Source organism: Saccostrea echinata, unplaced genomic scaffold (genome assembly GCF_033153115.1).
Source record: "Saccostrea echinata isolate AGI-Se365-2 ecotype Australia unplaced genomic scaffold, CSIRO_AGI_Sech_v1 ptg000022l, whole genome shotgun sequence".
NCBI lineage: Eukaryota > Metazoa > Mollusca > Bivalvia > Ostreida > Ostreidae > Saccostrea > Saccostrea echinata.
This window is the reverse complement of record NW_026889771.1, coordinates 12,051,308-12,065,579: the sequence shown is the minus strand read 5'-3', so window position 1 is coordinate 12,065,579 and position 14,272 is coordinate 12,051,308. Positions and strand designations below refer to the sequence as shown.

General features: G+C 34.8%; 1 protein-coding gene across 3 annotated transcripts in view; it reads left to right on the top strand.

Annotated features, from left to right (window-relative positions):
* The window catches only part of LOC133190419 (calcium homeostasis endoplasmic reticulum protein-like), a 74,050-nt gene that overhangs the window by 39,600 nt on the left and 20,178 nt on the right, over positions 1 to 14,272 (top strand). For all 3 annotated transcript variants that reach the window (XM_061326047.1, XM_061326046.1, XM_061326045.1), the window contains exon 8: positions 948 to 998. In XM_061326047.1, the coding sequence (XP_061182031.1) occupies positions 948 to 998 (51 nt within the window). The remainder of the gene's footprint in view (positions 1 to 947; positions 999 to 14,272) is intronic.

Genomic DNA, 14,272 nt, shown 5'->3' with positions numbered 1-14,272 from the left:
ACATAACAGCAAAGTTCAGTGTTAACGTCACAGCAGCAAGAAATGGAAAGCTTCTTCATTAATAACCATGAAGTCAACATCACATGAGTCTGAATAGAACAAAGGAATCTTAGAGATTGTATTATTTTTGGAGATCTCTGTTTATTGTCACAGAGATGGGTTATTATTTTTGGGTAAATAAGTGTGTAATATTTTATGCATGCAGTGATATATACAGAGCTAATAGAATATTCTGTCCTGTCCACCCAATGATTTACTTATTTAAGCAAAATAAATTTGATCTGTTAATGAGAACAAGTATAGATTTTGACATTTTAACAAGTGCAATTTGATGACCACATACAAATTTAGTACCAGTATGTGATTCAACAAAACTTAAATTTGTTTTGTACTGTCATAATCACATGATCTCATGTAATGCAATTGTCATTTTTTTTTACCCATTTTGAAAAATATAATGCATGAAGATTTATATTTGTCAAAGTTTATAATAAATGATTGTGAATAATCTGTTGTAACTATTTATGAACCCCTTGAAAAGGGGGGGGGGGAGATATCATTTTGCCCTTTTTAATACATATTGCCACATGGGGGAAGGGGGGGGGGGCATATATGCTTCTGAATTATTTCTTGTTTTCAATTCAGTTTTTAATAAATATACATGTGTTTTTCATTTTGCTTTGCATTTTATGTAGCAGTTAAGCTAGCTAGCTTTTAGGACATTCCATGACTTTTACTATACTCAAGGAACATTTCATTTGAACAATATCTGCAGCCTCAACTAAAAGGGAAAAAAATTCTGCAAAAAACAAGCCTCTCAAGACTGAAATATGATTTTATTTTATTTATTTATTTTTGCTTCTCATTTCAGTTATTGAACCTCTGGGGACAGAACAAGGCTGAAGTATGATCTTATTTTACTTATTTATTTCTGCTTCTCATTTCAGTTATTGAACCTCTGGGAACAGAACAAGTACTTTTCTCCGGAAACCATTGAGGTAGGTACAAAAAACCCTCAACTACACGGCACCTTACTTTTTCAGGATCAAGCTAAACAATCAGTCTATCCATATGTTAATTGAGCGGAACACATTTGGAGAACCACAACAACTAGAAAATTGACGTTATCTCCTTCAAAATGGTGTGAAAAAGACAGTGAAAAATGAATTGCTTTTGTCATGCATTATGCATGAAAAACCTTTTGTAGTATGATCATACAAGTTAAGGTTAGAACAGAAGCTATTGATCATGTCTCCTGTGCGACGACGGTTTCTTCCGATTTATGAATTTTTACAAACAGGCTTAAAATATTGTTGCAATTAAGATGTCATATCCGAGTGACACATGCAATTGTTGATGAATTGGAAGATGGAAAATATATAGAAACATGGAATTACTTAGGTAATTCTTATACAACAGCTAAAATTAAAAGAAGTTGTAATGCTGATATCTGCAATTCATTGCTCTTCAAATCTAGGTAATGGCAGAGTTCATATGATAAAAGGAGATAGTCTGAGACCATTTATGTTGAGATAGTGAATTTCTTTTTGAGGAAACATCTACATGTAGTCCTATGCATTATTGTGGTTCCCTGTCCCATCAGAAAATATGTGTTTATACTTGGCTGTCTTTCCCAGAGTGGTTAAGAAGCCAATTTTTCATCTAATTTTGTTGTGGTGGACGAGATCAATTAATAGTGGACAAAATGACCCCTGGACAGTTTGTGGTCAGATGACCTGGTTTTTTTGTGTATGTTAGCAAATTTTCTGTATAAAGATGAAGTGACAGAAAGCTTTATTGTTTGTAAACAAGATATATATATATATATATATAAATTTACAACTTCTTAGCTGTACTGCATGGACACTACTTGACTTAAACAGTCCTTAATTATATTAATTTTTTTTATTAGCCTATATAAAATAACTACTGTTCAATTCACTCATTTCTTAAACATAAACAGTTTAAAGAATTATTTTCGACAGTGAGTTATATGTGCCACAGTGATGTTTAAAGTACCTGTTTTTCTTTCATTGAATGGAAATTTTTAGCCTATCTATGTAAAGTGCTGCAGCAATAATGTTGGTTAGTTTTTTCCTGAGGGGTGTATGAATCATGGAAATTCCACAAGATGTTGCATTGAAGATCGCTGAGCAGTTGATTCACATTTTATCGATTTGAATGAAATGTAAATCAGAAAAAAAAAAGAAGACAAAAACAACAATCCTTAAAAATGAAGAAATAATTCATTTACATCCTTGAAGTTAAAGTGCTTGTTCAACTGTTTTTCTATTCACTGAGGTATTATATGCAAGATAGGATAATGTTTATTAGGGTGGAAACTTGATAGAAGAGTTTGCATTTGTTTTTGTATTTGATATATTGTACATGGAAGGAAAATCCAGACATATTTTGTCAGAAAATCCAAAATATTTTGGAAAACTGACAGATTTAACAATTGCTAAGCACTTTGTCACAATGAGAATAGATTTTTCGTGAATGATAGAGCAAAAGATTGTTTAAAAAAAGAGAGACACTTTATGCTTTAGAAGAATGATACTGAAAATTTCAGGTCCCCCCTCCCCTCTTCTCAAGAGATGAAGGAAATCTATTGGTATAAGAAATAATATCTATATACTAATGTCAGTATATTTAATCAAACACCAATGTTAAGTTTTCAGAATTTTGATTGATTGATTGTTTATTGTTTTACGTCCCGTTTGAGAATTTTTCACTCATATAGAGACGTCACCATATACCGGTGAAGGGCTTCAAATTTAGACCTTTACTCGGCACTCAGGGCCATTGAGCAATGTGGGTTCTTTATCACGTCAACTCCTACTGTGACATGGGGCCTCAGTTTTTAAGGTCCCATCTGAAAGAAATGCAACTTTCACTTCAGCTGCTACCTATTTTTTTATCGACTTTGGTCAGTTGCGGCCGGCCATGATTCGAACACATGACCTTCCGATCACAGAGCGCTCTACCGACTGAGCTACTGTGACGGCTCAGGATTTTGAAGGAATGTTCCTGTTTTTCTATATGAAAACTTGAGTTCTGAAGGTATTATTGTATCATGAGCAAAGTTGTGTAGATACAAGTGAAGGTGATCAAAAATGTGTATATATGTCACAATATATATGTAAATATACCACAAATGAAATATTCAACTAAATCTACTCCATCCATTACAAAACTCATCATGAAAAGATGGGATAATTATTGAAACAAGCGTATGCATGTTGTCACAAGAAGTAGGCCTACTAGATCTAACCACCAATGTCTAGACTAAGTCAAAGTAATTTGAGAATATTAACATGACAGAGTTTGTAATATAAACAAGGACATCTGCAGTTAACTGTACTCCTTGCACACAACAGTACCTGTTTAGTGTTTTATCATAGTACATTTGTTTGGGGTTCTGACCTTCTGTGTAGTCTTTGGGGTTTCTGAACTTTTGGATAGATGCTTGGAATTCACGAACTGTAGTCTACAGATGGATACTAAGTAATGTATGTAAAAGATGTCCTTGATAAGATACTTGACCAGGAGTTGCACCTGGGTAAAATATGAGTGAACTTGAAGCATATAGAGTTCTTGGCTTGGCCAAAACACATTTACTGGTAAAACTAATGTAGAAATATGACAGAAAACAATAACTTCCTAATTTATGCTTTTTTAGAAGTATAAGAGATATTAGAAATGATATCTGAGAATATCTTCAAGTGGATAAATGTAACATTCTGTGCTTAGTTAGCATGTATATGTATTATAATCTTGCAAACGGCATATTTATTTTTTGTATTAGTATGCTTTGAGAATGAAGCCTCAATTGTATTTGTGTTGTTGGCAATTAATTTGTACAATACACCAGTGTTTGAAATAACCGTGCACCCGACCGCCCGAGACGCACAAATTTTGCAGTGGGCAAACAAATTTGCATGTATTGAATGCCCAGCTGGACCTGTTAAAATTTTTGTAATTAAAATTCATATATCTGATAAATCTCTTTCATATCAACTAATAGTATCGGTACATGTAGCAAAGTATAACAAGCCAAGAGGAAGAATTCATCAGTCTATAGATTCTGGTTTGAAGTTATGGTGACATGGTTCAAGTCACATAATCGTTAAAAACAAATTTATAAAAGACAATTATTTTCTTGGGCGAGTAGATCTTTGGCACCCTGAGGGCTGACGACTTTTACTAGCAGTCAGCCCTGCATGTCTATCTAATTTTGCAGTGAGTTTCAAACACTGCAATACACAGCTGTAATTAAATTCAAATATCATGTAGAAGGATCAAAGTGTGATGTAATTTGATAATGAATTGATGTCTGATGCCAAAAAAACAGATGTTAAATTAACAAGCCATTTTTGCAAATTAAAGCTAGTCATATGAATTTCAAAGTGATTTAATTGTCTTCAATTTTGAAAATGTGCTCAATAAAATCAAATCATGAAATCTTTTAACTGATAAAAGTGTTCTTAATAGAACAGAAATTGTCATTAGTTCAACAGCAATCATGTTAACAAAATACATAGGAAAATCCACTGGAATTTTATCGATATAACCTACTATTTCGTTGATTTACCGGTGTGTGGTAAATCAGGTCCTGGAATGTTGTTCCTGTTTACAATATTTTGTTGTTCAGTGACTGTCACCAGATGAGCAGAAGACTGGAAGAGAACTGTCAGTGGTGAATTGATGGTGCTGTTAAACATGCCATTCTCAAGCTGACATAGTTTTAAGCTAGGGGGAAACCACCGGTATTTCGTAGATTTCTTGGAAAATGCATTTTTTGGTGTCAAACAGGATTATATATTTTATAAATTCAGCTGAACTATTTAAGTGATTGTTCTTTATTTATAAAGCATATTTTATAATTAATTAATAGAGGAAATAATCTTTAAATCTAGCATTGAAGTACATGTATTTGTCCTGAAATTAGTATTCGTATTACTGATGCATATTGAAAATGGTGATGCATATAAAAGACTATATGAATACCTTTAGTAGTTTTTCAGTCATGGTGCATAGAATTTTTTTTTTAAAAACAGAAGTTGGAATTATATAAGGGAATAAATATTTGTTTACAAGGAAACAAGACCTCAAAAAATGTATAAATATTTGTGTCATTGTAACATTAATGACAAAATTCAAGACCAACACCCATAAGAAGATAGAATGTTAGGTTCCACCTTGCTTGAGGTTCAGAAAGCAAATGCATATTAAAGTCCTAAAGCCAGAAAACATTAATCTTCATAAATACATATCATTAGGATTAAAATGATATGTTGTCTCTGTGTTCAAGGTTTCCATCAAGATTAATGATTCCTTTTTTAAATTTCTATATTTCGTAAACATTGTTATTTGAAATTCTAGTTTTTGAAAAACAAGTTCTGCAAAGTGCATGGATTTTTTGTCCGCTAATATGAATAAGTTTTGAAAATGTTGATATTAGAGCCGTGATGTCAATGGAAGTGATCAATCTCTTACTCTGGTTCACTTTTAAAATTTCCCTGCCGTATATATTGAAGTCAATAATAATGTCCTAGTTAAAACCAAATTCTTGAATATTAATGATGTTTTGCAATACATCAGTGATGGGAGCTATAGATTAAGGCATGCTATCAGTATTTGTCTGTTTATTTAAATAACTACAGTCAAACCTTGTTATCTCGAACTCGATGGGACTGAGTAAAAACTTTGAGATAAATATTCTGCAAGAACAAGACATGATTTGGCATTTTAATAATCATGTGCATAAATTTTATTGTTAAGTGAAATATGTTACAAAATTTCATAAAATTTTACTCAGAATTAAAAATGGCTTTCATAAATAGTCTTAATAGGAGCAAAAGTATGTCTCTTAAATGTATCATATGATTTCTAACAATAGCCAACACTCTCACGTGAGCATGATTTAAAAGGAAAAAATCCATTATTTTGTTGGTTAATTCTCAGGTTTTAACAATATTTGTTGATGTATGGGGAGTGAGATCCTGTCACGATCTGTGTGACAAGATACCTTCAGTTAATCTTTAATCTATCTTCATTTCAAAGAGCATTCATCTTATGTAGGTTTGTCTATCACCGCTTGCAAGCATTTTAATTAATTTTTCGATGTGTCATTCTGATTTTAAAAATGTAAAAACAATGTAAAATTTAGATGAAATGAGAATTTTCACTTTTAATTCTGGGAAATCTGTTTGAAGGTTATATAATTTCATTTAATGAACTGCTGAAAATTAACAAAAGTTACATTGTTTCATTATTTTAAAAATTATATTCACTAATAAAAGAAGACATTTTCTATCATTATAAAGTTTAAATTGATGTTAATAGATTGAAAGTTTAATTAGAAAACTTTCCTCTGCTTTCCATCATTTGAAGAAAACCTCAAAAAATGACCTTGAAAAAAAAAGGTGCAGGTAAATGTTCATTGACATTTGACACACTGATCTAGATTATTTAATGGTTAATTAACAAAAAGTGGTTAATTTTAATTAGTTACTTGTTTCTTTGGATGTCCGACATAGTTTTTTCTATTTCCGCACGAGCCAGAATAATAAGTAAAAGTTACAGGATTGGTATTGGACATTGTTTTTATTAATTTTAGAAGTTATATAACTGGTCTTTATAAAAAAAAAATTCTAATGTTATGTGAATAATAGACATTGTTATAATTCATCTCTATGGGGAAAGATATAAATTGGATGGGATAATGATAGAAAAATGAGTTTGTAGTTTATCATCTGATAATGTATCTCTACTGTAGTACTGTCAGTAAACCCCTAAATAGGTCAATCTTTTTCAATGTAGAACAGGTGACCAATCAGTATTAATCAACAATTTTTTTTTTTTTTTGAATTTTGAAAGTATATTTCCTTGATGCTAATTTTGTGCTTTCAAATTATACCTGAGAACATAAAATGTATGTGTAATTTACTGCAAAAGTCAATTGACCACAGAGAATTTAGAACTACAGTTGATGGTGTGAATTTATGCGATAAAAAGTTCTTTAACATTTTTGTTTGTTTGCCTGTTTGCTTGTTTTAAGCTCTACTGAATAGAGACCAGAAGAGCTTATGTGAAAGTAAGGTGTCTGCCAGTCTGTCTGTAAACAATTTCTCAAAATGCTCCTCCTCCTACAGTTTTGGTCCAATTTCAGTATAACTTGGTACACAAGTAAACATATTTCTTTTTATCAGTTTTTGATTTTTATAAACAGGGTTGCCATGGTGACTAAAAGTAGAAATTTCTTGAAATTCTTTTAAAATGCTAGTACTCCTGCAGTTTTAGTCTGGGTACTGGGTACATAAGTAGACTATATTAAAGTAAATTATGCTGATTTTGATGAATGGTGTTGCCAAAGTTACTATAAAAAGAAATTTCTGTGAGTCTTTCTCCTGCTGTTTTGGTCCAATTGCAATAAATCTTGGTACACGAGTAGAGTTCACTATTTTATTGATTTTTAACAAATGGTGTTACAATGGTCATTAAAAATTGAAAAAATTTTATGAAATTCTTTCAAAAGGCTACAGTTTTTGTCCAATTGAAATTGAACTTGGCACAAAAAGAGACTAAGTCAAGGATTATTATTTTATTTATTGCTGTGGTTGTAGTTTCAAGTCAAAGTGCTACTTTTCTCTACTTTGTTAATAAAAAGCTGTAGAGCTACAGTCTCATCAGAGTTTTTTTTTTTTTAATTTTAAAGCAGTAGAAGAGGTTTAGAACTTTTGAACTCCAGAGGTGTCATTTTAAATTGTCAAACAGTGTTTTGAAGATTACCAGACTTCCTATACAGCTTAGAAAAATTTGGGTCAAAATTGTTAAACTTCTCTGGGGCCTTTCTTGACATCTTTTCTCTAAAAGGTGATCAAAGCACAGCCAATCTTAACCTTGTTACAGCTTATCAGGCACATTAATGACCTCAGACAGTATGTAAGATTACAAGTTCTGTTGACCATGTTTTGCTAGTGTCATCATTAATTTACCTCATTGAGGCGTTAAAGCTGTAATACATTTTGGCCACTGACGTACATTTGCAATTATTACGAGGTGTGGGCCTAATTAATTGTGATATTGTCGCCAAGGACATCAAGGAAAAAATTTGTGCATAATATCTGCAAAAAGCTGTCATCAGAAAAAAGCCTAACATACAAGGGCCCCAATGCAGTGTTCTTAGAATTGTGTATTGAGTGATTTATGGCTGTAGTAAGGTTGCACAACAGTATTAAATTTTGCTATATATTCTTACCAAAAATGTGCAACTTTGAGTAGGTGGTATTAATTGAAAACAAACTTTGAGAAGTTTCCTTTTCAGATCTTGTAAAACAATTCTTTATAAAGATTTTAGTACCAAAAAATACATAGCCATCCAGCAAGGCACGCAAGTTTGTTTCGTTCGAAGTCGAGCAGGTGCTTGAAAATCAAGTCCAGGACCTAATCACTCCCCACTCAAATACAGTATATAGAAAAATCAGCACGCCCTAAATTATAATAAATCTAGTCAGTACAGGAAGTTTACATATTGTTTTTCATCTCATAAAAAAAATTCAGCTCCAGTCTCGCGTTAAAATGCCCGAAACGGAAGGGAAGATTCGGGAATTATTTTGCGTCAGCCATGATTTGACGTGAACCTCAAGTGAAATACTGTAATGACTCTATAAAGGCTAAGGCTAGAAGCAATATTATGTGCCTAGTCATTATACTAAACATTGTCTAAAGTATTGTATTTTCAAATTTAACCCACTCTTAGAGTCTTAAGTCTTGTAATCACACTATGCATATGTGTATTATTATGTGTAATACCGGTACATTAATCACAGAACAATTGATCTTTATACTGCTGAGCCAATCACATTTTATTCCATCTTAGGCATTTGGCAGATGTAACAGTTTTAATCCTGCACATGATGCAATATAGACTAATTTGTTTGCTCTGCTTATTTTTCTTGCTGCATATGATACAATAGACCACTTTGTTTGCAGAGTCTCTCGATATATATTATTTCATATATTAAATATGCATATGTTCTTGAGGGCTCAATCTTCTGCATAAATTAACTTATTTTAAAAGATATATTTTTTTAAGGTGAATAAAATATGTTATCTCTATTTTTGCAAGATTTTAATTTGTTTTTCACCTTCTGAAACAGAATAAAACTTTTCCATTGCATGGACAAATTTGTTCATTAGTGCTTCAAAAAAAATTAATTCATCAGTGTACATGCATACACAATTGTTTGGGTAAAAATTTTTTTTTATTTACCAGCTTTTTAGCTCACCTGAGCCGAAGGCTCAAGTGAGCTTTTCTGATCACATTTTGTCCGTCGTCCGTCCGTCCGTCTGTCCGTCTGTCCGTCTGTCTGTCTGTCTGTCCGTCCGTCTGTAAACTTTTCACATTTTTGACTTCTTCTCAAGAACCACTGGGCCAATTTTGACCAAACTTGGTACAAAGCATCCTTGGGTGAAGGGGAATTTAAATTGTTAAAATGAAGGGCCAAGTCCCCTCACAAGGGGAGATAATCAAGAGAAGACAAAAATAGGGTGGGGTCATTAAAAAATCTTCTTCTCAAGAACCACAGGGCCAGTAAAGCTGAAACTTATATGGAAGCATCCTGGGGTAGTGTAGATTCTAAATTGTTCAAATCATGACCCCCGGGGGTAGGGCGGGGCCACAATAGGGAATCAATGTTTTACATAGAAATATATAGGAAAAATCTTTAAAAATCTTCTTCTCAAGAACCACTGGGCCAGAAAAGCTGAAACTTATGTGGAAGCATCCTGGGGTAGTGTAGATTCTAAATTGTAAAAATCATGACCCCCGGGGGTAGGGCGGGGCCACAATAGGGAATCCAAGTTTTACATTGAAATATATAGGAAAAATCTTTAAAAATCTTCTTCTCAAGAACCACTGGGCCAGAAAAGCTGAAACTTATGTGGAAGCATCCTGGGATAGTGTAGATTCTAAATTGTAAAAATCATGACCCCTGGGGGTAGGGCGGGGCCACAATAGGGAATCCAAGTTTTACATTGAAATATATAGGAAAAATCTTTAAAAATCTTCTTCTCAAGAACCACTGGGCCAGAAAAACTGAAACTTATGTGGAAGCATCCTGGGGTAGTGTAGATTCTAAATTGTTCAAATCATGACCCCCGGGGGAAGGGCGGGGCCACAATAGGGAATCCAAGTTTTACATTGAAATATATAGGAAAAATCTTTAAAAATCTTCTTCTCAAGAACCACTGGGCCAGAAAAACTGAAACTTATGTGGAAGCATCCTGAGGTAGTGTAGATTCTAAATTGTTCAAATCATGACCCCGGGGGTAGGGCGGGGCCACAATAGGAAATACAAGTTTTACATTGAAATATATAGGAAAAATCTTTAAAAAACTTCTTCTCAAGAACCACTGGGCCAGAAAAGCTGAAACTTATGTGGAAGCATCCTGGGGTAGTGTAGATTCTAAATTGTTTAAATCATGACCCCCGAGGGTAGGGCGGGGCCACAATAGGGAATCCAAGTTTTACATTGAAATATGTATAGGAAAAATCTTTAAAAATCTTCTTCTCAAGAACCACTGGGCCAGAAAAGCTGAAACTTATGTGGAAGCATCCTGGGGTAGTGTAGATTCTAAATTGTAAAAATCATGACCCCCGGGGGTAGGGCGGGGCCACAATAGGAAATACAAGTCTTACATTGAAATATATAGGAAAAATCTTTAAAAATCTTCTTTTCAAGAACCACTGGGCCAGAAAAGCTGAAACTTATGTGGAAGCATCCTGGGGTAGTGTAGATTCTAAATTGTTCAAATCATGACCCCCGGGGGTAGGGCGGGGCCACAATAGGAAATACAAGTCTTACATTGAAATATATAGGAAAAATCTTTAAAAATCTTCTTCTCAAGAACCACTGGGCCAGAAAAGCTGAAACTTATGTGGAAGCATCCTGGGGTAGTGTAGATTCTAAATTGTTCAAATCATGACCCCCGGGGGTAGGGCGGGGCCACAATAGGGAATCCAAGTTTTACATTGAAATATATAGGAAAAATCTTTAAAAATCTTCTTCTCAAGAACCACTGGGCCAGAAAAGCTGAAACTTATGTGGAAGCATCCTGGGGTAGTGTAGATTCTAAATTGTAAAAATCATGACCCCCGGGGGTAGGGCGGGGCCACAATAGGGAATCCAAGTTTTACATTGAAATATATAGGAAAAATCTTTAAAAATCTTCTTCTCAAGAACCACTGGGCCAGAAAAGCTGAAACTTATGTGGAAGCATCCTGGGGTAGTGTAGATTCTAAATTGTAAAAATCATGACCCCCGGGGGTAGGGCGGGGCCACAATAGGGAATCCAAGTTTTACATTGAAATATATAGGAAAAATCTTTAAAAATCTTCTTCTCAAGAACCACTGGGCCAGAAAAGCTGAAACTTATGTGGAAGCATCCTGGGATAGTGTAGATTCTAAATTGTAAAAATCATGACCCCTGGGGGTAGGGCGGGGCCACAATAGGGAATCCAAGTTTTACATTGAAATATATAGGAAAAATCTTTAAAAATCTTCTTCTCAAGAACCACTGGGCCAGAAAAACTGAAACTTATGTGGAAGCATCCTGGGGTAGTGTAGATTCTAAATTGTTCAAATCATGACCCCCGGGGGAAGGGCGGGGCCACAATAGGGAATCCAAGTTTTACATTGAAATATATAGGAAAAATCTTTAAAAATCTTCTTCTCAAGAACCACTGGGCCAGAAAAACTGAAACTTATGTGGAAGCATCCTGAGGTAGTGTAGATTCTAAATTGTTCAAATCATGACCCCGGGGGTAGGGCGGGGCCACAATAGGAAATACAAGTTTTACATTGAAATATATAGGAAAAATCTTTAAAAAACTTCTTCTCAAGAACCACTGGGCCAGAAAAGCTGAAACTTATGTGGAAGCATCCTGGGGTAGTGTAGATTCTAAATTGTTTAAATCATGACCCCCGAGGGTAGGGCGGGGCCACAATAGGGAATCCAAGTTTTACATTGAAATATGTATAGGAAAAATCTTTAAAAATCTTCTTCTCAAGAACCACTGGGCCAGAAAAGCTGAAACTTATGTGGAAGCATCCTGGGGTAGTGTAGATTCTAAATTGTAAAAATCATGACCCCCGGGGGTAGGGCGGGGCCACAATAGGAAATACAAGTCTTACATTGAAATATATAGGAAAAATCTTTAAAAATCTTCTTTTCAAGAACCACTGGGCCAGAAAAGCTGAAACTTATGTGGAAGCATCCTGGGGTAGTGTAGATTCTAAATTGTTCAAATCATGACCCCCGGGGGTAGGGCGGGGCCACAATAGGAAATACAAGTCTTACATTGAAATATATAGGAAAAATCTTTAAAAATCTTCTTCTCAAGAACCACTGGGCCAGAAAAGCTGAAACTTATGTGGAAGCATCCTGGGGTAGTGTAGATTCTAAATTGTTCAAATCATGACCCCCGGGGGTAGGGCGGGGCCACAATAGGAAATACAAGTCTTACATTGAAATATATAGGAAAAATCTTTAAAAATCTTCTTCTCAAGAACCACTGGGCCAGAAAAGCTGAAACTTATGTGGAAGCATCCTCAAGTAGTGTTCACTCTAAATTATTCAAATCATGACCCAGGGGATAGGGCGGGGCCACAATAGGGGGAATCCCAAGTTTTACATTGAAATATATAGGAAAAATCTTTAAAAATTTTCTCAAGAACCACTGGACCAGGAAAACTGAAACTTATGTGGAAGCATCCTGGGGTAGTGTAGATTCTAAATTGTTCAAATCATGGCCCCTGGGGGAGGGTGGGGCCACAATAGGTATTACAAGGGGGGAGTCTGGTAATGAACAGCATGGCCAAAGTTACTCAGGTGAGCGATGTGGCCCATGGGCCTCTTGTCTACATTCTGTAATTACATTTCTTTGCAATTTTTTAAGTAAGCTAAAGGACTGGGTTGGATATACATTCGTACATCTAAAAATTATCATCGGAAACACACGGTCTGTCTCATCCTCACAATGTCAAGGTTTTGTAATTTCGGAACTCCCCACACACCCTTGACATAAGTCACTATTTAAAAGTTGGGCTTGTGGTTACACATGACGTAGTGGTTAATTATAAACTAACCAATGAGAATATATTTTTCAAAGCCGTCGTTTTAAAATGACCCAACTCCAGAGCATATCTTTTGTGATTGTTAGGAGGGTTCTTCCAAAAAGTAATCCCCGATGTTTCATTTAATGTAACTAGTCACAAATCCTACAATATCAACACTTTCCGATTTAAAGACGAGTCATATTTGTTTACAAAACTTACCTACAATAAAAGCTGTTTTTAGCTCACCTGAGCCGAAGGCTCAAGTGAGCTTTTCTGATCACATTTTGTCTGTAGTCCGTCTGTCCGTCCGTCTGTCTGTAAACTTTTCACATTTTCGACTTCTTCTCAAGAACCACTGGGCCAATTTCAACCAAACTTGCCACAAAGTATCCTTGGGTGGAGGGGATTCAAGTTTGTTCAAATGAAGGGCCACGCCCTCTTTCAAGGGGAGATAATAAAGAATTAGTGAAAAATTAATAGCATCTTTTAAAAATCTTCTTCTCAAGAACCACAAAGCCAGGGAAGATGAAACTCATGTGGAAGCATCCTCAGGTAGTGTAGATTCAAGTTTGTTCAAATCATGACCCCCGGGGGTAGGGCGGGGCCACAATGGAGGATCAAAGTTTTACATAGAAATATATGGGGAAAAACCTTTAAAAATCTTCTTCTCAAGAACAGCAAAGCCATGATGAGTCATATTTATATGGAAGCATCCTCAGGTAGTGTAAATTCAAGTTTGTTCAAATCATGACCCCCGGGGGTAGGGTGGGGCCACAATGGAGGATCAAAGTTTTACATAGAAATATATAGGAAAAACCTTTAAAAATCTTCTTCTCAAGAACAGCAAAGCCATGATGAGTCATATTTAAATGGAAGCATCCTCAGGTAGTGTAAATTCAAGTTTGTTCAAATCATGACCCCCGGGGGTAGGGCGGGGCCACAATGGAGGATCAAAGTTTTACATAGAAATATATGGGGAAAAACCTTTAAAAATCTTCTTCTCAAGAACAGCAAAGCCATGATGAGTCATATTTATATGGAAGCATCCTCAGGTAGTGTAAATTCAAGTTTGTTCAAATCATGACCCCCGGGGGTAGGGTGGGGCCACAATGGAGGATCAAAGTTTTACATAGAAATATATAGGAAAA